This window comes from Ptiloglossa arizonensis, chromosome 9 (assembly GCF_051014685.1).
Source record: "Ptiloglossa arizonensis isolate GNS036 chromosome 9, iyPtiAriz1_principal, whole genome shotgun sequence".
NCBI lineage: Eukaryota > Metazoa > Arthropoda > Insecta > Hymenoptera > Colletidae > Ptiloglossa > Ptiloglossa arizonensis.
Genome location: NC_135056.1, coordinates 19004877 through 19028418, shown reverse-complemented (window position 1 = coordinate 19028418; position 23542 = coordinate 19004877). Strand labels below are relative to the sequence as shown.

Below are 23542 nucleotides of genomic sequence, written 5' to 3'. Positions count from 1 at the left end.
AAGAAAATCAGGGGCAAGTATTTTTCTCCTCAATCAACATTACCCCTTCCCCCATTAATATTTTTCTAAGCAATTAACACTTTTTGATAAAAAAAACTCTGTTTGAAACATCATTTAATATAAAACATTTTGACATTTCTATCTTCTTTCTATTATGTATTCTTTACAAAATTTAAAGGTAATTAAGTAAATTTTGGAAGATTAGCAACAATCTATAGCAATAGAAATAGTACATATATGAAGTACAAATGTATTACGCGTAGAAACTGTTGGTCAATAAAATAATTTTACTGTTTCAGTTAAGTACTTATTTTATCGTCTACGGATAAAAAACACAATCAATTTTACAAACGTTATTATATTTTTTATCAATACAAAGAAAATTTATCATAATTTATTAGGATATTATTAATTAAATACTGGTATTCACAATAATAACATTTATTATAATGATAATGTAAGAATATATTTATAATCGTTATCATATAATAATCATAGTGTAACTCGCGAATATGATCGTTTCGTTACTGATTGAAGTAGGTATCACCCATCTTAATAACTGCCAAATTATTGCTACTATAGGGAAAGTGAGCAGGCAGTTAATGAAATCTCATGTTGCAAATTGCCTTACCCAATATTATAAAAAAAAATAGGATTCAACAATTAAGACACTTAGTTGAGTATATCGCAGATATCTTGAAAAGTATACTGATGCCACCGTGTGTTAGTAAGAAAGATTTAAGTTTCCGAATAGCAAAATTCGTGCGTCTCGTTTCATGCGTAAATTACGTCGCATAAAGTACTTGTTTAAGTATTACATAAAATATATTTTGGACTTTTGATTACGCTGTTATAAGCGAAAAACCATATAGTATTATAATACTATTGCTATACGTACAAAATATTTATAATTAAATGAGGAAAGCGAAGTACTGTAAAACGGTGAACTCTATTGATAAGTTTAGTGGTACAGTGACGGTATCACAGCTACTTTGATATCATACAATATTTAGATGTTTCTGTACATACATTTGTCTAAGTGGTTGCATTTTACAAATCCTAAACGTTTCATACGCACAGTTCTTTTTATTTATTTTTTTTTTTTTTTTTAGAAAACTTATAAATATTAACTTTATTTCACGTGTAATGAGTTATCTTTATAGTTATGAATTTAAATTTTTCAAATTTTTTCGAAACATTAACATGATATAATTGGTAAATCGACATAAGATAAGCAACATGGTACATAATGATCTACAAAAAGTAAATAAATAATCTATAAACTAAATTACGAAAATATTAATGAAGTATTTCTTGCGAATGAATCGAAGTAACACACGTATGAAAATTTTTAAACAATAATAAACATGATTATGTAAGAATAAATAAACAATATGTGGCAGCATAGGATGCATGACACGATTTAGCTTTGGTTTTTGTGAAATACACCCTTATTAATCCCTAATTACGGTAACATTACAAAATGCAATATATATAAGATGGCCAATATTGCTCTGCTTTATTCACGTTGTTTTCATTTGTACGACATGTGATTCAACGGCTACCTCATTTGCATTTTACGTTGTTGCCAAACTGCGAACTTTCTATATGCTGTGTTTAATAATTGATTTAAATGGCTTGTCAAATGTTGACTAACAGCGGAAAAGTCTCGTTGAACACGATCCTGGAAAAACAAAACATTTTTCATACAAGTTCATTTTTCATAGAAACTTATACGTAAATGGAGAATGTACATAATAAATCTTACTTCAAAGGGTTTAAGTTTGGCAGAATGAAATCTATGTAAGGCTTCGTGCATTCTAATTGCTTTTTCTTCAAGCTGTGGAGTTGTAGGTGGAAAACTGCGCCAAAAGTGCCTTAGAAGTTCACACATACACACATAAACATTACGCAACTCTTTTTCTAAATCCTTTGGTATTAATTCTATAATCGAAATAAAAGATATATTGCGTGTTTTAGATATTTTATATTTTAATAAAATATACTTACGACCAAGACTTTCTTCTCTAAAGCCTTTCATTAAAGAACCACCTGGAGTTAATTCTCCTAAAGCTGAAACCGCTGCAGCTGGACTAACTAATGATGTTGCTAATTGTCTTGGTATACTGTTTCCTGTCAGCCAACCAGTTGCTTCTTTTTTTAGTTGATTTAACGTCATAAGAAGCTCTTCAGATGTGGGCTCTGTATTACCATACCCAGGTACAGGACCATGTAAATATCTGTCCACATGAGTCAAATTTAATGGTGCACTATTATTTGTGTTTGTGTCACAACTGGTATCGAGATCATCATAAATTAATTTTTCCTGTATTCTAAGCTAAAAATGGAAAAACATATATGTTTTATTATTAAGTTCCCTATTTTAGATATAAATATAACATGCATATTATAAATTTACTTTTTTTGTCTTTGGTTCTTCATCTGACTGATTACAGTGTGTTGTAATTTTGCTTGCTGATGGAGTTGAACCATTTAATTGTGGTTGTGTAGATTGTGTAGATTGTTTGGCAGTGCTGGCTTTTAAAACCATAATGCTGTGTTGATTAAATCTTTTGATCATACTTTGATGTACAATATTTCCTGAAACTTTATCAGATTTGCTAGGTCCATTCCCATAATTCTCATCTAATGTTTGATCTTCAAAGGAAGTTATATCCACCAATGGGTCATTAATACCCAATTGAATATCTTTCTTTAATTCTTGATCATCTATTTTGGCACATTCGGTAAAAAGATCCTTGGTCCCTGCATTGATACGATCTCGATGAAAATAATGTGATTGGAAAAACTTTGTCCAAAAATCGGATTCTGACATTTTATGAGGCACATTTTCTTGATGTTTTCTCTTTACTGCTGGATAAGTCTTAAATATACATTCTATTATGTCAATAGTCAAATTGTATTTCAATCCATTACATCCATCAGTTTGTGGTTTTATGTCAGCCTGGAAATAATATATTGAAATATTAATTTTTTTTCTACTTAATAATTTATACTTGAATGAATAGTAAAGAAATCTTACCAAAAAAGCACTATTAACACCTATTTCTTGACGTTGACTTTTTTTAGCTTGAGTATATTCAGCAGCATGTTGTGACCAAAATTCTTCTGATGAAATAACTTGTGTAATAACTAAATCTCTGTATAATTGAAGCAGTACAGGATTTTCCTGAAGCATTCTGGTAAATAATACTTATTGTAATATATAAATGCAATAAAGACTCATTATATTGTCTAAACTCTCACCTATTTTTCTCTTCTAATTCTTTATTTACTTTTCTCTTAAATTTTGGTAATAGCTGTTGAAGTAATTCTTTTACATCATCACGGTCCTTAATTTGTGCTTCTTGTCCATTTCTATTCACAAAATGAAATGTAGATGATGAACCATCATGCAGCACGACTTGCAGCTGTATTTTTGACTTTCCTTCTGGTGATATTTTTTGCACTAAAAAGAAAAGTACTACAATATATACATGATGGTATAAAAGAATAATTAATATTTAAACATAATCATCATTTCTGTTATCAATTATAATACTAGTTTCAATAAAAGTTAATTTATAAACTAAAAGATATATTTGTATTTTATATTTAATAGAGGTTAACAACACAAAAAATCAGAATGTATGAGTTATTAAAATAATATACATTATATAAAAAAAAATGTAGTGAATTTATAGCAATATGATTTTTCTTTAATAGTTCTTTTATTAAACATTACTTTGATCATTACACGAATGTTCTTACATTTAATGTCAGCATATTTGTGACTGACAGATACAGTATCTCTGTTATCAAGCATCCAAGCTATTCGTTCATTCATAACATATAAAGTGCCATCTCCTTTTTTATAGCGAACTTGTCCTACTTGCATCAGAACATCTTCCGATGATGTAGTCATGGTGGATATAATGTATTGTACAATTCTTCTAAAAATAATAGATACAACCCTAAAAAATATATCACAAAGTAAGTATAACATTTATTATTTTATGTAATATTATCAAAATAAATTTTAAGAATTATTAAATCATCAAGTATATTGTATAAGTAAACATATAAGTCTAAAAATACATAATTTCATTACATGTTTGAACAATTCTTTTTTTAATTTTTGAACAAGTTGGATTCTTATTAAATTATTGTATAGTATTACAAAACTATTTCCAAAAAATTGTTAATATTGTGTTATCAAAAGACAAGTATTATCAGAAACAATAAATATTATACTTCTTTATATTACATTCTTGAATACAAGTTTTGATACCTAAATAAGGTATTGATAGTTAATAATTTATTATTATCTGTAAAAAAATTCTACATTAAGCATGATTTCACTGAAGAAAAGAGTTATGAATTTCTCAAGAGCTATGCCATTCAGAAAAAATGTAGACCTATTAAAGGTTAAAAAATGTTAATACTCGTCACTTTTACATTCTTATAAAAAATTTCTACATAAATTAAAAGCAATTTTCAAATTATACAATTTTAGGCAAAATATACCACTATATAGAAATTACAGTTTGTCACTGTGCGTCCTTGAATACTACATTAGAGTATGACTTTAAAAAAAAAAACGTTAATTGGGAATATATTATAATAGAGAATTGTGCAAAAATAAATAAAGTCCGATTAACGAAGAAATTCCTAAAAATGTGAAAGAAATCCTAAAGTCTACGTTACGGACCAAACACTGATACGATATTGCCCATGATTCACTTTTTGATTCATTAATTATGGTTATCGACACAAAAAATGTTTTTCGTATTGTTCAAGGCACATAGCGCGTGTTTTCTAATCGTGGGAGTGGGAAATCTAACTATAATAGGTTCATTTACCGGTGACAAAGTGCGAAAAACCGTGGAACAATGCAGAAGCCCGTTGGGCGGCACGGCCATGTGCAGAAACACACTTCGGTGGACGCATCGCGAAGCAAAGACGGCTACGAACGGACCGTCGGTACGAACAGCACCATCGACCTGCTGAGACTACCGCACTCTGTTGTTCGACTCAACTTCCATTGAGTTTCCTGTTGTTAAAAGATTTCTTTCTTCTGTCTTATTTCTTCGATGTTGTATTTAAACTCTGACTACATTCTCTATTTGTTTATTCAAGTCTACAATTTTCAGTATAAACCCATGTAGTAAAAAATAATAATATTTCTCGTGAGAGTTGTGAATTTGACTAAAATAGCGTAAGTTACACTTCTACGACACAATATAGGTAAGCATGCGTAGTATGAGGACCCTGAAACGCGCGAGATTTAATAAGTACAAACAAATAATTATGAACATAACTATTCTTTGTTAGTATAACGTATTACTTAAAAGATTTTATTTGATAATTAATATTGTTTTAAATATATAATTTTTGAAACTGTGATAAGACATCATTTGAAAAATAAAATAGTAAATTTTTGTATTTTATATTGCAGTTAAGAAAAACACGTCGGGAAAAGATGCCCTGTATTTCACAGAATCGAAGAAACGTACGAATTGCAGTGTAGTGATTGGTTAATTTTCATTCATCTGACTCTTAAATACAAACTTATTCGTACAAGTTTTCACTGTAAATTAATACGTAGAAAACATAATTATCTATAGTTGATTATAGATATATGTACATGCATACGTATAGATTAAGATATTATACATTTAGTTTGAAGTTATCTATAATATAGTTAGATGTCAGACAGCCATATAGGTTTATAAAATCTATGAAAACGTTTATCATTGAGAATTTTGCTGTACCAACGAAACAAAATTTAAAGGAATCTAAATTTTGAAAAAATGGAAGGTATGATTTACTCTCATAGGAAAAAGAATTATAAATATTAAATTGAGAATATGTTGTATTTAATAGTATAATAATACAATATTACAATTTATTACTTTTGTAATCATTTTTTTAATGTATCCTAGAAAAAATTGTACAAAATATTAGTGAAATATTCATTTATCTTGAAATTAAAAATCTACAATTTTTTGAAGGTGAGGAATATAAACAAGATTTTCAATATAACAATAAGTGAAATATACAAGTTGTAACAATTACATTCTATATCATATTGTTTGTAACAATGAGGATTCATAAGGAAAGTATGAAAACTATATTTTGTTGATATTATCATTTTGTATTTTAAAAATATATTTTCAAACTAAAATATAGTATTAAATTCTTGTATATATTTATAGTTATAAACTAAAACTCAATTTAATATTTCAAAAGTGAATAAGTTGAATTTGAGAGATATATAAAATTGCATCTTATAAGAATCATTTTAATAAATGCATTATTTTGAGATATATTTCAGGTTAAACATTTGTTTATTTATGTATAGGATTTAAGTATATAATACAAAAACAAGAGCAACAAAAAGTATGTTTTGGATCTACATGTCCTCGTGATATTTCCAAAAGGGGTATAAGCCCATTTATGAGATATTTTACATTAGAAGATCATCCAAATGTAGCACCAAATTCATACAATGCTTTACAATCTTTTAAAACAATTATAAGAAAGGTATAAGTAATTGTTTATGATATACAATATTAATTAGTAGTATTTTCAAGATATCTCAAAATAAATACAATATAGATTTAAATAATATATTTGCTTTCAGCCTTGTTCTCATAGTATTAGTAAAAAAGGTTACAGTGGTATTGCCAGATTTGGCAAACAAGTTGTGTTAAAAAATGATTATCCATCGCCATTAGATTACAATACTTCCGTTTTTCCTAAACAAGTGCATAAATCAAAGTATCCATTTGAATCTAACAGCAAAAGGCACACATTTGTTTACAATACAAATCCAGGGTATAAAAAGATTATCAGAATAGTTAAAACAATTACTTAGATCAAATAAATTAATATTAAATATAATATAGTCCAGGAATGTATGTTAGTGCTAAAAGAGAAGGTATTACATTTGAGCATAGTTTTGGTGGTAGGGTAAAAATGAAACTTGGTGTGGATCTGAAATGTTGCAGTGGAAATATAGATATTTGCCAAATATGTGGTAAAAGATTAATTAATGATTATTGGTATTTAGAAAATGAAATATTTTTATGCCAACTATGCATGAATACTGAATATGAAAAACAAACAAAATATAAAAAAACACAATTAAAATTGTTTCGAGTAAGATTTTATACTCATTATAATGAATTATACTATTACATAAATATACATGTATAAACATTGTATATAATATTTTAGAAAATCCGAAACTGTTCAATTATACATCAACATGAAGGAACTACTGCAAAAATATGGTTAATGGATTTTAAGATTATTGAACAGTGGATACAAAGAGAAGCTTACCTTTCTGCTTACTTAAAAGAGTAAATAGTATTGATCTATTACTAAATAATTCATATCAAAACAAAATTTACTATTTAAAAATGTAGCAAGACAAACAAAATTTAATTTCAATGTTTATTTTTTTCAATATTTTAATGAAAATTTTAGATTCCTATACTGATCTTATTTGTTTCAATTTCAATTAACATTTATACAATTCGTTACAATAAATCTATGTTTGTTTAAATATGATATATACAAACATTATATAAAAAATAGTGGGTATATGTGTGTGTGTGTGTGCGCGCGCGCGCGCGCGCGCGCGCGCGATGGGCGCGTGATATACGCGTGTAGTGTGTGTTTTATGTGTAGAGCAAATACGTTAAATAATACAATTGCTTAAGTTTAATATCAGTAGTAAATTCTAATTGATAATATATTTTTTTGCATTGATATTATTATTACGTATACATGGTAATCAGTCCACACAAAAGAAATATTACTGATTGATATCAGATATTACTTTTGCATTAATATGCGTGTGTGTATGTATGTGAATACGCATGCGCGCGTATCTATTTTGTTAGAAAAAATTAAAATTACAGACAAATGATACAAAATATTAATTGATTCGATTATAAATTATATATGTACTATAAAATGTTAACTTAGGTATAAAGTTCAACTAAACAATTCACCTTTACTTATTTCTGCTTAAAGAAATATAGTCCAAAATTAACAGGATTCTGTTTTTGATATACTGCATGCAATGAGAAAATCATTGCTATTATAGCTAAATAGTATGTTTATGAGTATACTTCATAATAATAATTATTGACTTAATATTTTCATTGCATATCAATTAGAACTACTTGACGATGAATCTTGTGTATCATCTTTTTGTGGTGCAGTTACTGGTTTTGTGATATCTTCTATAGGGTTACCACCATCAGGAGCTTGTCTTGACAATACAAGAACAGATGTTTGAGAGGAAGTCGAATAACTATTTTCAGTCATTTCTACATCAATTGGTTTTATAGAATTCTTTTCAAGCGATATAGTTGCAGTTGAGTCTGTACTATTACTTGATAGAAGATCATTATAACTGGATTTATGGAGAACAGTTAAATCAATATTATCGTCAATATTTTCTGATATACCAGAAGGTGTCATTCGAAATTGTTCAGCATTTTCTGGAGATGATGCATCAATTTCTATTAAATTGTGTACTTTATTAAGTCTATTACCTATTGATGTATTAAAAGTTTGAGTATAACGATTATCTAATTGTTCAATGGCCTCTTCTTCTGGTGATGCATTTGAATAATGTAAGTCTGGCACTAAATGCTGATATAAAAGTGGACTAAACATATTATTTAAGTCCATATGACGAACGTTTGATGCTACTAGGTAAGTAGTTAATTCATCACATTTTGATGTATCATTATTTTCCTCGGCAACTAGTTCTTCACGGATTACTGTAGACATTTTGTTAGGAATTTGTAATTGGGTAAATATTTTAGGTGAATTTTTATTAACATATGCATTATCTCCGTTACTAAAACGATTTGTTATTTGACTTTCAGATATTTCAGTATTCTGTTGATCTACATTATCTGTTTGTGTGGGTACTGTACACACTTTGAGATCTTGATTACAATTATTACTATTTTGCAGATTGTTATCTTGTGTTAAATTTGTTAATAAACCAATAGTATTTGTCCTTATTGGCATAGTTGTAGTCGAACGTGATTGTGAAGGAAACTGTAAAGACAGTTTATCAAGTAAGTAATTTATGTGGGTTTTTGTTCCTCGTTCTGGATAATTAGCAAAGCTATTGCCTAATGTCGTAATATTTTGTATTAAATGTTCATTTCTTTGTTGTGTTTGACAATTATCATTTGATAAGTTTTGTTTAGTATATGAATTTGACATTTTGGAGGTACCAGGTTTAATTTGTTCGTAATTAATTGTTGTATTACAATTAACATAGGGTTCAAACGAACGTTTCCAAGTTTCACTTTTGCATGACACATTTTGATTTTCATTCTCTATATCTGTATTATGCAATAATTTCTTATCGAACTGAGGTATTTGACACATTCTACTAGTATAATCGGCTGCTGTGACAGACACCATAGTATCATTTTTATAATCATGATTTTCATTATCACTGTTTGGTTCGTTTAAATCAAATTCGTTTTCAAATTCATCTTCAAAAGCTGTATTTGTGACATCACGTAATCGCAATTCTAGACGTTTTGTAATCTCATCTAATTCGGTTAGTTTTTTGCTATAAGAGACATAAATATTGTAATCATAATTGGTAAAGACTTTGATATCATGAAATTAAAAAAAAATCAAATTTTCTTACTTTAAGGATAAAGATAAGAATGACATAGACACATCTTCAAGACCAACATGTGTTACAGAATCAGTAAACTGATTTTCACTATGTACTGATTTATCTTCTTCTTGTGTAGGCGTTGATAAAGTATAATTAATATTGTTTCTTTCTAGATCACTAGAGTGCGTCTCATAAGTATATGATGGAAACCAACTTAATTGCGATACATTTGATGTTGGAATTCGCGTTATATTCAATGTTGATGTTGGTTTTCCAAATAATGATAAATTATCCAGTGGTGTTATACATACCTGAAATATAGATAGTAAAATACGGATTAAAAAATATGTTATTATATGTAAATGAAATCTAAATAGTACTTTAATTTGTCCATTGCATTTTCCAGTGAAGTCCATTATATGAAACCATCCAGATACTATAGGAAAACCACTAATTAAGACAGAAAGATCAATAGCAGAAAATCCAATAACAATATCTTTTTCTAAGTTTATTTGCATACTAATATCTGCATCAAATATACGCCAAATTTTTAAAATCAACCTCTTTTCATCCTAAAATAAGAAAAAAGAAATTACATAATGAAAACAAACAAATTATATGTATAATTCTAAAAAATATCATACATGTAAAAGCAACTCTGTTGGCAGTTTTGTATCACATTTCCAGTTCCATTTAGGATTGCAACTATGTGGGAAAACATTGGTAATCATGTACGAATTTAAATGTTTTGATGGATCACATTTATTGGCCTGAAAAGATACATATGTACTAGGCTCAATAGTTTCATTAGTTTTCTCTACTTTTGGTAAATGCATTGCACATTCAATCTCTACAACAGCTCGAAACATTGTTTGGTTACACGAACAATCTATTGGTTTTTTTTCTGTATGGATTACAGTTGGAAAATTAAATACTGTATTATTATAACCAGTGTTTGGTTGTTGATCTATTCCTTCATCATATTCAGCACCAACACCAACGCTTCTATACGTCTCTGTAGGTAAATGAAAATTGTGTCTAACACTACTACTGTCACTGTCATCAGAACTATTATTAAAGTTAAGTTCATTTATACACATTTGTTCTTCTAGATCAGTTTGCTTTTTTTCTTCCAAACTTATTTCAGTTTGTGCTACTTGATCTACATTAGTTTTATTAACGTTTAAAACTTGTGTTAAACGACCAACTAAAGTATGTAAAACTGAATGTTCCGAATTTGAAGTTTCTTCTTGTATTTCTTTATTAAATTTCAATTCTTTAACAGTCGAGATATCTGTTTGACACTCCTGTGTTTTTGAGTTTAAAGTGCGAATTTCTTTTTTGGCTGTATCGGTAACATAAAATTGGGCATTATCTTGTGAAAATGTTTCCATATTTGATTGCAATTGATATGTGCTATATTTTATAGGCTGTTGTGTATCCTGCAAGTACTTCACGCATCCTGAAAAATTGTCTGAACAACTTATTGTTTGTGGTGGAGTGCTAATATTTCGTAAACCTCTTGAAATTTCTAATAATGCAATTTGTTCTGCAGTTCCAAGAGCTACTAATGCAAGTAGCTGACCACAGGATTGACCAGTTACAGGATCAATAATTGGTACCCATCCGTCCACACTGACAACAGGATACTAAAATAAAGAAATATAAAAAATATTATGAATAATTAAAGTAGTTATCTTAATTGGAAATTGTGTACCTTAGACAGTAACAAATGAGGTATTACACGTGGATCTCTATATGCAACATATAATTGATGTACAGGCAATTTTGTTAATCCTAGTAGATTATCTATATTGTTATTCCTATAATAAACTTCAATGATTATATAATTGTCTTTAATACGATCTAGTAAATTGGTGTCATGAATAAGAGGTACTAACTGTAATATAAAAAACATCTATAAGTATTTAGATATATCAGTATATAAACTACCAATGAAAACAAATAAAATAGTTACTTGACAAAACCGATATAATGGATTTTTTGTATTGTTACAGATTTGACTTCTACTTTTATCCTCCTTCCAAAATGCTCTACATATTAAATACGTATTTAATTCTGGCAATTCTTTTCCTTCAGCTACATGTATCAAGCCCTGAAGTAAAACCTGTGAAATAATCAATTTTTAAATGAGAATAATCAATTGAAGAATATTTATCATGTAATTTATATTTGTTTACCATATCCTTAATATTATTTTCCTGATCTTTTGCATCAACTCTTTTATTGTCCATATTCTCTGTTTTGTGCCATAAGACATCTTTTGTAATAAAGTGACTGTCAGTAGTTACAAAGTCAACTTCTTTTGTTGTAAGTGATGATACCTGACTACTTGTTTTTGATTGAGTTTCTGTTGCACTCTTACTTCTTTTATTATTTTTTTCTTGATTTAACAATTGTGTCTCCAAAATAGGAATATTTTCTTTGGAAGACATTATACTATCTAAAAAATGTTATATATTTAAAAATTTAGTATTGAAATTTTTTCTCTAATCAAAGTATGCTCACCAATATACTGTTTTCCAAAATGTATAGAATCTGAACCTAATTCTGCAATTACACTTAACTCGCCAAGTTTGATTCCTTTATTAAGAATAGTTAAACGTTGTGCAATGCTCCAATTCTCACTTTTTATAATATCGTTAATGTGCATAGTACCAGTGCCTAATTCAGTTAATGATTTTTTATTAAAGTGCCGAATAAATATTTTATATTTTATAAAATACTCTGTGAACGGTTTTAATTTAGATATTCCATATATACCACCATGGTTAAAATAAATGACTGCAAAGATATGTATTTTAGTTACTTCAAATATACATCATAAGTATTGTAAAGGTCAAGATTGCAGTAGATATACCTTGGCTTGTTTCCATCTTGGAACATATTCTTATAGGTTTAATTTTTTTCATTAATTTTTTTCCTGTTTCATTAGTATGATCAAATGTCATATCATACTGAACAAAATATGTTGCAGACAAAAAGGTATTATCATTATCTAAAAAAGAATGCAATTGTTTTGGAAGATGAAATGAATATGCACTTTGAATATACTCTTTAACAAATCCTTAAGTTCTGATTCATTACATAAATTTTTGGATTTTAAAAACATACATACGTGATAAAGAAGAGGATTTAACGCGCCTATAACCAGCAGGACTTAAAGTAAATGATTCCACAAAAATCCTAATACAATCTACATGATTCAACAGTAGAGTTTCTGGAACGTAACATTACAATTTTAATGTATACAGTCAAAGAGTCCTAATTTTTACTTAAATAATTTATAAACCTTTTGATTTGCTATTAAGTATTTCTTCTGATAATACTTCTTCTATTGAAGAATTTGCCTGTGTAAAAAAAGTATTACTTGGTCTAATTTTTTCATTATCATGTCTATAAGATTTACAACTATTAGATGCAATATGTATCAAACTTGGAGTTGGAGATGTTGATCTCAAAGTACATAATGCTTTTTGTTCATCAAAAGAAGTCATGTCTTTACCCAAAAAGTATTCGCATAATTTAACTTCATCTTCATTAGAGATATGAAATTGTAAACTATCACTTAACGAATTATCATTAAAAGTCAAAATATCTTCATTATGTGTTTCTCTTAAAATAGCTCCCCTGAGTTTTTGTGCTCGTGCAACAACTTGTGCAACAAGTTTATCTGTTATTTCATTATTACATTTTCTCAGAGGTTTTTGAAGTTCCATGCGTCTTGATTTCAAAATAGATTTATAAATTTCACTTTCTTCAGGTTTCAATTTTCTACATGTACTATAAGTATCATCTATTATATCATTTGAAAATTTAAAGCTATTGACAGTTGAAGGCATGACACTATCAATACTTTGCTTTTTTTCATGTTTATGTGTTTTTAATTGCATGTTTGGAGATTTCATAACATGCTCTAACTTCATAGAAACATGTATTTCTCCTAATTTATTTCCAGAATCATTTATCATTGGAACATACTTAAAGCATGGTTTGAATTTGAATATCTCTAATAAATCAGTGATTCTAGATACTCCTACAACTATATTAGTTTCCTCTGAAATAATCACTAGTTCTATACACTCACAATTTTTAACATATTCTTCAAAAAGACTTATATTTGTTTGAATAACATAAATTTCAGTTGTTTCATACTCTGATCTTGTAACATTTTTTGTAATGTCTGCTGGCCTGAAAAAAGGTGCATATTTATAAAACTTATAATATAAAGTAGTGCCTAAACTATAAAAACATAAAATCTAAGTAGTTAAATTAATAATGTAAATGAATTTAGTAGAAAAATATATTATTTAACATAAAACAAAAAGCAGGTCATACATATGTGAAGTTCAACATTTTTTATAAATTTTATATTATTATTTAAATTAATAATGTTAAATGTTAAAGAGGAGTTCTTATACAGTTATAAATACTTTACCTAAATTGAGCACTATCAGTCTCACCCCACCAAGATGCACATATTCTAATTTCTCCTAGACTTCTCGCGGACCAAACAACTTCATCTATGACAAGTTTTAAATAACCATGAATTTTTCCTGTAACTAATGGCGGTAAAGATTTGTAAGATTTCATCCCCGTATCCATTTATTTGTCGTAATACAGTGCATTATTAAATTTCTACATTCGTTTATACCTGTCACCAAGTTAGGTTAACATTATTAAGCACGCCAATGTGACGTTACCGGTTATTAATTAAAATCTTATACCATAACACACCATAAATTGAAGAAATAATGGTTAATACTTGACACTTTTATTTTGTCTTTTTATGTTTGAAGTAACGATTATAAAATCAATGTATCGTTATCTCCAATCCAATTTCGAGTCACAATTACAAAAACGGCATATGTGCTGCCACCTTTAGCTTGGAAGTTTATAATGAATTATAAACTTTCTCAATATAGCTATAACCTACAAATTTGAAATAAATTTTTAGGTATTGCAAATATGACTCAAACATTTCAAATATGCAAAACATATGTGAAAAATTATAAATTACTCGGTGCAAAACTATTATTAGAAAGTCGAAAGATGTACTGTTTCTTTTATTCGTCATATGATTCCTTACATTTACGTGACGGAAAGTCGCAAAATCTTTATCGGCATTTATACTCAAAAATTCAAGCATGTGGACCCATTACAGTCGCCAACTATATGGAAGAAGTTTTAACTCATCCAAATACAGGCTACTATATGAGTAAAGATGTTTTTGGAAAAAAAGGGGATTTTACAACATCTCCAGAAATCACACAATTATTTGGAGAAGTATGTAACTTTTCTTTAAAAAATTATAAGTGGACATGTATTTAAAATAGGTATTTTTAATTTATATTTTAATTGTGTACTTCTTAGATGATAGCACTTTGGGTATTATATGAAAAAATGAAAATTTCAAAGTCTCCTTTTCAACTCATAGAACTAGGTCCAGGTAGAGGAACATTAATTAAAGATATACTGCGGGTATGCTTCTAATGTAAGATATGTCAAAATTAATAGCTCACTATATAAGTATACATTTATCATATAGGTGTTTAAACAATTAAATGTCCTAAATAATGTATCAGTTCATTTGGTAGAGATTAGTCCTACTCTTTCCTTAATTCAAGCAAACCATTTATGTAATACATCTAAGGAACATGATACTAAAACAAATGAATCTAAGAGAAACTCGATTACTCACTATAGAGAAGGGGTTACAGAAGATAATGTGAATATATATTGGTATTATTCTATTAAGGATATACCTAAAAAATTCAGTATATTTTTAGCAAATGAATTCTTTGATGCGCTACCAATACATAAGTTTCAGGTACATGAAATATAGTTGTATTTAATGGAAGATTACTAATATATTGGTTATACGAGCAAAATGATTTCAACCTTAGAAAACTGACAGGGGATGGAATGAAGTTCTGGTGGATATAATTGAAGGAAGCAATGAAGAAAAGTTTCGCTATGTGTTATCAAATAAACCAACTCCTGCCACTTTTTACATATCCGTAAGAATACACGTACATTTGTACTATTAAAGTAAAGTAATAAACAAAAGCCAAGTACATAAATATTTTACAGAGTGAAGAAAAAAGGGATCATGTAGAAATCAGCCCACAAAGTTTATTAATAGTAGATTATATGGCTCAATATTTATATGAATATGGTGGATTTGCTTTAATTTGTGACTATGGTCACAATGGTGATAAAAGTGATACTTTCCGTGCATTTTCTCAACACAAAATACATGATCCACTATTAAATCCAGGAACTGCAGATTTAACAGCTGATGTTGATTTTGCAGCTTTGATAAAAATCGCGAAAAAAGATAACCGATTAATAACATTTGGACCAGTGACTCAAACAAGTTTTTTAAAACAACTTGGAATTGATATAAGATTACAAATGCTTTTAAAAAATGCTACAAAAGAAGAAGGGGAACGTTTAGAATCCGAATATCAAATGATAATGGATGACAATAAGATGGGAACACGTTTTAAATTTTTATCATTATTTCCATCTGTTTTAAGCGACTATTATGAGAGATTATCAGTGACAGGATTTTGTAATAAATAGAAATGCAAAATATAAATATATATAAAATAATTTTAAGTTTAAGTAAAAAAATTAATGCAATGTAAGTAAAATAGTGTTTTGTTAATATTTTCATGGAATGAGTAGCATCAATTTTTAAATTGCATTTTTATATACAAATTTATTTTTTAAAATTATACTTGAAAATTAAACACAATTTGTAATTCCATGGTCATATTTTTTCCATATTTCTGAAAATTTTAATACTTTCTTTCGTTGCTGATCAAAATTTTCTTTTTTTGGCTTTCGCCATATATCATGATCTAAATCTAACATTCCACCAATAATTTCCTGCAATAAATCAAATGCAATATCTTTATTAATTAGTAATGTTATGTTTTAATATTTTGTAGGAAAAATTACCTCTGCAAAATTTTTTTCAAACATATGATCATCTTCGATGACATGTGCATATCCTTTGTCTATTTCAAATTCCACCATGAAATACGATAAACCGTTTGGAATAGCTTGACGTATATCTTTGCGTTCAAGATTTATAACTTTCTTATTCATTGACCATTCTGTTTCACATTCTAATAAAGCTTTCTATACCAAGAATATTAGATACAAAAATTAATGTTATTCAATTAAAAATCATTTGTTACTAATGTATTTACCTTGAAATACATTGGTACTGATTCACCAATTTCTTTTGGTAAGGGAACACATTCTAATTGCATATGTGAAAACTTGTGACGACTCTTGTAGATTTCATAAAACACTGGATACTGATTTTGGTCTATAAACATTTTATATAAACATTGCTTCAATATCTGAAAATAAGATAATTGTAAGAAAAGAAATTTATACTTATAAAGAATGTTAAGAAAATCTTTGACCTTCAGTTTTTTCCAAACATTTTCATCTAACCGTAATTGAGAAGCAACATGCTCTATTGGTGTTATTATACAATGTCCTTCAGTTAAGGAAGTATAATGAGGAAGGCTTAGACAAATTTCAGAATCCATTGTAACAATCATATGTTTTAACATGTATTTTGAATCAATACACCAGTGACAACTATCCAAACTTTTTGATAATTGTTTGTGTTCTCTGATAGCAAGTAAACGATCTTTATCGTCTTGTTTTGCATCTGATTCAACATGCGTAATTTTTTCTTCAAATATTTCATCCATGTCCATATTCTGTAAAACAGTTTCTACATTTATTGGTTTTCATTATCGTTTTAAAATACAATATACTCCCGAATATCCGGTCCCGTTTTAACCGGTTACATTTTTTTTAACACGAAAACAATTGACCAGTAGAAAAATTATCGACACATTTCGTAATGTTTTACTTTCTTTCAAATAAATATACTTTTTGTTATATTGATCAATATTTACATATATAGTTCTTCTTTCATCAATCTTAGTTTCTATCGTACTGAATTTTTAAGTGCTAGATTCCATATTATCGTTTATATTTTTGGATTAACTGGTCAATCGTTTATTTGAAGAGAAATCTGGTCTTATAAAGGTTGGTTAAAAGGGAGTCTACTGTAACTGTTTTGTTACACACCTTAGAAGCAACTTTAACAAATATTGCATCATCTTCATTTATAGACCTTCCTTTTTCACGTTGGAACTAAAAAATGTATTACTTTATCATATCTATTATTATTAATTAGAACTATTTCACGTCAGTGGGATACTTACTAATTGTTGCAATGAATATTTATCATCATCAAAATAATGACGCACCCTTTTCCCAGAAACATGCGTGTGCAGATCTTTGTGTTTGTTTTTTCCTGAAGATTTTGTAGATTGACTTCTGGACTCCAATGGTCTTGTATTACCTATTATATATAATCAATTTTTAACAATTCATTTATCTTATGTGCAATAAATTTTTTATATTTAATACTTACCCATAATATCAGTCTGTGTAAGAATTACATTTTGAACTTTTTCTGTTTCATATAATTGTACACTTTTCGTAGCAAGTTCTCTAGCTTTTTTTAATTTAATTTTTAATTCATTTGCAAGTTCCTATGAAAAGAAAATATATGAATTTTTATGATTTACATTTCTATACATGTAATACACAGACTTAATACACAACGTACAGTATTACCCATTATTTCAGCTTTAACAATCTTTGCCCCTAACTTATTCATTTCTGCTTCTGTTAGTGACTTAATTTCTTTGCATTCCAAGTCATCCACATTACTATTGTTTTGGATACTAGCAGCTTTTAATTCAGATATATTTGAATCTAACTGATGTTTTCCAGTTTTATCTAATATTTTCATCTTTTGCCATTTTTTTGTAGTAGAATGATGTGTTTTTTGCAGTGTATCAATAACATAATTATCATCCATGGGTTTTTTATATTCTTGTTTTTGCCGTATTTCATACTGCAAATTATCATGTATTCTGTCTTGACTTTTAGACATAGATCTAAAATGACAATTTTTCTTTGATTGTGTAGAGTATAAATGTTGTCTATTATCTTCATATCTTTCATTTTTTCTTGATTGATTTGTAAACTTAAATCTTTTATTATTATTCACAATATTGTCTGATTTCGTTTTTACTGATATTCTTTCTGCTTCAGATATCATTGATTGTATAACTTCTAAGGACTAAAAAAATTAATAGTGGTATCAGTATTATTTTTATATTCTAAAAATAATTAATAAAGCACACTTACACCCCATCTCTTAGCTGCAATTTCTTCCAGACTCCTTCCTTCTTTTTCTGCTTGTTCTTGTGCTCGTCTAAGACTTTTTTTTAACCAATCTGCATCGGCTACTTGTTTTATATTCATTTTTACTGAACTTGTTCCAGGTAGACCATTGCCACCATTTTTCCAATAAGGATTTAATTCTCTGTCACTTTGACCTAATTTATCCAAATCAGGTTTATCAACATTTTTATCCATGTTAAAGGATGTTGATTTTTTCTCACTAAACACACATGGAAATATACTATTCATATTCATCCAATCATCTCTTTTACAAGATTCTTGTGTTAATGGAATAGATATATTTTGTTCCATAAATACAGATTGAGATACTGGTTTTTCAACCCATTCCTGCTCATCTTCACTACTGTTCTAAAATGGTATTATTTGTGTAATTAAAATAAAATATATATGACAATATTTCATAACGTTAAGTTACAAAGCAATAAATTGAAACAAACATGCGTCTAATATCAAATACTTACGCTACTTGAACTCAATTCATTATGCTTCTTTTGCTTTTTATGTTTCTTTTTATCTTTTCTCCCCGATTTTCGTTTTTCATATTTAGATTTGTTTTTCTCTTTCTTGTGTTTCATTTTTATTACTTTAAAGACGCTGCTACAGGTACCTCACATCATACACTCGGTAAAAAGTGATTGGTCAATTGTAAATAGTTATAACGATACGCTATTTTGACCAAGGACCCTGGTCCAGGGGTATAGTTAGGTCTGTCGAATCGAAACATAAAGAGTGAATCGAAACATAAAGAGATTTAACAAACGATTAAAAAACCGGTGGCAGAGTTTTTCATAAGAAAATTGTTGTAAATACAGGCTTTTAAAAAAACAGTTTATTGTCACATACAAATAGTTATTTATATAAATTCTATTATATCTATTCGGAGCATAGCCCCCTTCCATTTCAGTTATGTTCACAGTCACGTGGTCTTGTTTACTGTGGTCCTCCTTTGAGTTGAACGTAGTATACTTCCTCGTAATTTACGTTAAAACTGTACTATAGATAATTTAACCAACCAATAGCGACTGCGTAGTTACCGCGTCGTAGATTTTGCCGCGCAAACGTTGCGATCGTCGCTCGTGAGATAATTAACCGAATAATACTCGGCAATTGTGACTTTGTAAGTTAATTGTTCTTTTTCATTGTTCCAATAATTTCTTCTTTGAAATTAAGACACGATATATCATAAAATATTTCATGTTTGACATTTTGTAGTAAATGTTTATTAATGCTTTACAATTTATTAATAATACGTTGATTTATTGTTTATACATTTCTAAAACAGGGCTATGTTTTTCTAATTGCAGTGAATAATAATCTTAATAATAATTTGAAAAGATCATAGTTTCCACTAATATTAGCTAATTTTTAAGGACACTTAATACTATAATAACAAATAAAAGAAATTTAAGTAGGTAGTATACAATTCTATATAATTATTTGAATTACTTTTCAGTGAAGTTTGTTATAAAATAAAATATGTAGGAAATTTATTTTTTGTAAGACAATAGCTTTTAATGAGCTTTTTAATTTTGTAATATTTATGTTTTAGTAAGTTTATATGCAATTTTTTCAAAGTTTCAGGGAAATTATAAAAAATGGTTGAATCTGACCAAAGTGACAGAGAAACACAGGATGAAATGCCTGCTTTGGAAGTTTCTAATGATTCCATAGATAACAATGAACTTACACAAAAGAGAATACGAGAAGAAACATCAGAGGATGAAAAGTTACATTTACCTGCTAAGAAATTATGTACTTTTGTTGATAAAACCGTATCTGAAGAACATAAAACTGAACGTAATCCAGAAGTTAATAATATTGTTGAAGATGTAAATGAATACACAAATAATATGAATGCTTCTGATAATAAAGAAGATATAAAGTGTTCATCTATGATGGAAGAAAGTATAGGCAGTGATACAAAAGAATCGCACGATTTAAACTCTGAAAATGAGAACGAAGAACTATGTATTAATACTGATAATAAAATTCAAACAATGGCAAAGCCTGAGAATGTAACAGATAGCGAACAGAAGGTAATAAATTATAGGTGCATTTTAAATTTTAATTTAATAAACCAAACTCACATTAAAAGTATGCTTATATTTGAAACATTATTATGTTGTAATAACTTCTCTCTTTCTTTGTTTAAAAGGAGAATATATCTACAGAATCTGAGACAAATGTTGATACAAAAGATGTGATAATAAAGGAAAAAGAATTGAAAGATGGAGAAAATAATATTAAACAGAAAAAGAAACATGGTAAGTCACAAATAGAAGATGCTGAAGTAGTAGAAGGCTTAGAACTTTCAGTTGAATGTGCCAGTGATAAAGAATCCTCAAGTTCTTCTGAAAGCGAAGATGAAAAGGACAAAAGACCTAAACCAAAAACAATAATTGTTAAAGCCAAACCTAATGATTCTGAACTTGATGTTAGTTCTTCTGAGGCAGAGAAATCAGATTCACAAGATGCATCTGAAATCAAATATAAACAAAATGCAAAAAAGGGGACAAAAAGAGGTCGTACATCTTTCAGTAAAGCAAAAGGTACTGATTCAGAAGAAAATGATAATGTTTCAGATGAAGATTATAGTCCACGAACTAAAAGGAAACTTAAAAAATCATCAGTAAATAAAAAAATTTCAAAATCACCTTCAGAGTCAAAAAGAGGACGTGGTAGAGCAAAAAAAATAGCTCAAAAATTGGTAGAAAAGGAGGAAGGTGAGGAGGAGGAGGAGGAGGAAGATGAAGACAAGAAGGAAGATGAAATCCCAAATATAGTAGATGCTAAGAAGACAGAGGAAAGTATATCTGATGTGGAATCATCGAGAAGTAAGAGTGATATTGAAAGTGACAGTGAAAATACTTCTAGAGATGAAAAAAAAAGAAGTTCTGTAAGTTTAATGATATTTTAATACTAAAAATATTTATTGTTATTAGTATATATTTATAAAATAATATATTGATATTATTGTAGAAACCTGATGATGATAAAAGAATACAGGCTTTAAAAAAGTATATTAGAGCTGCTGGAATACGTATAAAATCTTATAATGATATATGGGTTGGATGCAAATCAAATAAAGCAAAAGTAATGTGCCTCAAAAAGTTATTAGAAAAAAATGGAATTAATGGAAGACCAACTTTAGAAAAGTGTAAAAAAGCTAAACTGAGAAATGAAAGGCTCAAGGATGTTGCTGAATTAAATACAAGCAATATTATATCAGAAGGTCCATAATTTTACACCCTTCATTAAAAGTCATGAAAATACATTAATTATAATCAACAATTACAATATATATTACTTTTAGGACGTGTCACACGTGCCCAGAGAAATAAGGATTCTAGCAAGGAACCTACAAGAACACCAGGAACTCCTACGAAACACCGTGAAGCACGCAATACATTTAAAAGAGTTTTAAGGGTTGTTGATAGTGATTCAGAATGAATCTTGATGAATGTTGGAGGAAATGTTTGAAACTTGTTTATGAGATACAATTTACATTTATTGTTTACTTACCTAAATGCGGTAAGTATATACTTCATTTTTTCATCTTTTAATATTAAAAGTTACTTATGTTGACTAATCACGTCTAGTTGAAGGTGAAAACAAGTTTTTTTTTGACAAGATTTCACATGTAATTATATTCTCAAATATTTCTAGCAAAGCAAAAATTTACTCAAGTATGGATCATAAAAATTATTTATTATGATAAAAAAATTAATTTTTTAAAGCAAAATTCATCTTTTGACTTACTTAAGAATTATTGTATAATAAAAATGTTCTATGTCCAACATTATTTTATGTATTTTGAATATGTTTATGTAGAAGTTTAAGGAATTTTATATTCACAATATTTTTTAATTGTATTATTATGTAATCTAATTATATTACCTTGTACTTGAAATTAGCTTATTTACATGTAATTGTACAAAATATTGTAAGATCAAAGTAACAGATTTTAGATCTTTGTTACCTTACATCTTATAAAGGTTTGTAATAAGTATATAATTCACAGATTATTCATTGCAAAAAATTTAATGTTTTTTGATTATTTTAATAAAGTCCTTATATTTCTTTTAGCTTAAAAAATTCAAATGATATTTATTAAAAATATTTGTTCAAAATTGTTTTAATCTTGTGTGATCAAAATACTTTTTTCTTCTGAGGAAGAGAGTGATTAGGAAGTTACATATAATTTGCTGAAACAATGGAGAAAGATATGAATTCTAATTGAAAATTCAAATGAAGAAGACTTGCATCTGCATATCAGACATTATGTTCTCATAAATCGGGCATTCTTAACAACGATTGTTCTGTTAAACGTTTTTAACAAAATCAATAAAAAATATTCTTTATAAGTATAGACAAATTTATTAAGATAAAAATATTTATATCGCATTGTGCGTCTAAGAACAGTTACGTTCATTTCTTAGTGTACTCCAATTGCGAAGGATTATAATTATGTAACTATATTAGCTTCTCTAAAAGCTTATAAGTACATTATAAAATGATATTGAAATACCT

At 27.9% G+C, this 23542-nt stretch overlaps 6 protein-coding genes across 14 annotated transcripts; 3 read left to right on the top strand and 3 right to left on the bottom strand.

Annotated features, from left to right (window-relative positions):
- Positions 1 to 349: 349 nt before the first annotated feature.
- Positions 350 to 4997, bottom strand: Tfb1 (transcription factor B1). Of its 2 annotated transcripts, none has more exons than XM_076321186.1 (8): positions 4863 to 4997; positions 3772 to 3974; positions 3268 to 3469; positions 3044 to 3200; positions 2420 to 2965; positions 2011 to 2338; positions 1769 to 1944; positions 350 to 1684 (listed from the first exon to the last, which is right to left on the bottom strand). In XM_076321186.1, the coding sequence occupies exons 2-8, from the start codon at positions 3923 to 3925 to the stop codon at positions 1562 to 1564; spliced, it is 1686 nt and encodes a 561-aa protein (XP_076177301.1). In that variant the 5' UTR covers positions 3926 to 3974; positions 4863 to 4997; the 3' UTR covers positions 350 to 1561. The 2 variants fall into 2 exon arrangements, with proteins under 2 accessions (XP_076177301.1, XP_076177302.1); XM_076321187.1 differs by having other exon boundaries at positions 3772 to 3953; positions 4863 to 4917.
- Positions 4998 to 5712: 715 nt separating this feature from the next.
- LOC143151752 (uncharacterized) lies at positions 5713 to 11904 on the top strand. Of its 3 annotated transcripts, XR_012993417.1 has the most exons (6): positions 5713 to 5820; positions 6365 to 6546; positions 6647 to 6840; positions 6912 to 7164; positions 7243 to 11410; positions 11692 to 11904. XR_012993417.1 is itself a non-coding variant. In XM_076321191.1 (5 exons), exons 1-5 carry the CDS (start codon positions 5814 to 5816, stop codon positions 7369 to 7371), a joined length of 765 nt encoding a protein of 254 aa, XP_076177306.1. In that variant the 5' UTR covers positions 5713 to 5813; the 3' UTR covers positions 7372 to 11904. The 3 variants fall into 3 exon arrangements, 2 of the variants coding, with proteins under 2 accessions (XP_076177306.1, XP_076177309.1); XM_076321191.1 differs by having other exon boundaries at positions 7243 to 11904; XM_076321194.1 differs by lacking the exon at positions 5713 to 5820 and adding an exon at positions 5927 to 6014 and having other exon boundaries at positions 7243 to 11904.
- On the bottom strand, positions 7280 to 14545 carry LOC143151747 (uncharacterized). 4 transcript variants are annotated; one of them, XM_076321181.1, is made up of 13 exons: positions 14432 to 14545; positions 14133 to 14348; positions 12987 to 13885; positions 12813 to 12914; positions 12555 to 12692; positions 12203 to 12478; positions 11875 to 12137; positions 11652 to 11801; positions 11391 to 11573; positions 10318 to 11322; positions 10054 to 10245; positions 9701 to 9984; positions 7281 to 9619 (listed from the first exon to the last, which is right to left on the bottom strand). In XM_076321181.1, the coding sequence occupies exons 2-13, from the start codon at positions 14297 to 14299 to the stop codon at positions 8185 to 8187; spliced, it is 5094 nt and encodes a 1697-aa protein (XP_076177296.1). In that variant the 5' UTR covers positions 14300 to 14348; positions 14432 to 14545; the 3' UTR covers positions 7281 to 8184. The 4 variants fall into 4 exon arrangements, with proteins under 4 accessions (XP_076177294.1, XP_076177295.1, XP_076177296.1 ...); XM_076321182.1 differs by having other exon boundaries at positions 7283 to 9619; positions 9701 to 10245; positions 12987 to 13044; ... (1 more) ...; positions 14133 to 14256; positions 14349 to 14539; XM_076321179.1 differs by having other exon boundaries at positions 7280 to 9619; positions 9701 to 10245.
- Positions 14244 to 18117, top strand: LOC143151751 (protein arginine methyltransferase NDUFAF7, mitochondrial). Its single transcript, XM_076321190.1, has 6 exons — positions 14244 to 14265; positions 14652 to 14980; positions 15068 to 15175; positions 15243 to 15524; positions 15601 to 15714; positions 15788 to 18117. The coding sequence occupies exons 2-6, from the start codon at positions 14663 to 14665 to the stop codon at positions 16280 to 16282; spliced, it is 1317 nt and encodes a 438-aa protein (XP_076177305.1). The 5' UTR covers positions 14244 to 14265; positions 14652 to 14662; the 3' UTR covers positions 16283 to 18117.
- Positions 16402 to 19826, bottom strand: LOC143151748 (CWF19-like protein 2). 2 transcript variants are annotated; one of them, XM_076321184.1, is made up of 10 exons: positions 19474 to 19826; positions 18956 to 19360; positions 18369 to 18887; positions 18171 to 18291; positions 17959 to 18098; positions 17822 to 17887; positions 17140 to 17445; positions 16918 to 17073; positions 16664 to 16846; positions 16402 to 16591 (listed from the first exon to the last, which is right to left on the bottom strand). In XM_076321184.1, exons 1-10 carry the CDS (start codon positions 19585 to 19587, stop codon positions 16448 to 16450), a joined length of 2154 nt encoding a protein of 717 aa, XP_076177299.1. In that variant the 5' UTR covers positions 19588 to 19826; the 3' UTR covers positions 16402 to 16447. The 2 variants fall into 2 exon arrangements, with proteins under 2 accessions (XP_076177299.1, XP_076177300.1); XM_076321185.1 differs by having other exon boundaries at positions 18956 to 19355; positions 19474 to 19615.
- LOC143151750 (uncharacterized) lies at positions 19658 to 22729 on the top strand. 2 transcript variants are annotated; one of them, XM_076321189.1, is made up of 5 exons: positions 19658 to 20129; positions 20594 to 21048; positions 21168 to 21908; positions 21992 to 22244; positions 22326 to 22729. In XM_076321189.1, the coding sequence occupies exons 2-5, from the start codon at positions 20608 to 20610 to the stop codon at positions 22460 to 22462; spliced, it is 1572 nt and encodes a 523-aa protein (XP_076177304.1). In that variant the 5' UTR covers positions 19658 to 20129; positions 20594 to 20607; the 3' UTR covers positions 22463 to 22729. The 2 variants fall into 2 exon arrangements, with proteins under 2 accessions (XP_076177304.1, XP_076177303.1); XM_076321188.1 differs by having other exon boundaries at positions 19660 to 20129; positions 20588 to 21048.
- Positions 22730 to 23542: the final 813 nt, after the last annotated feature.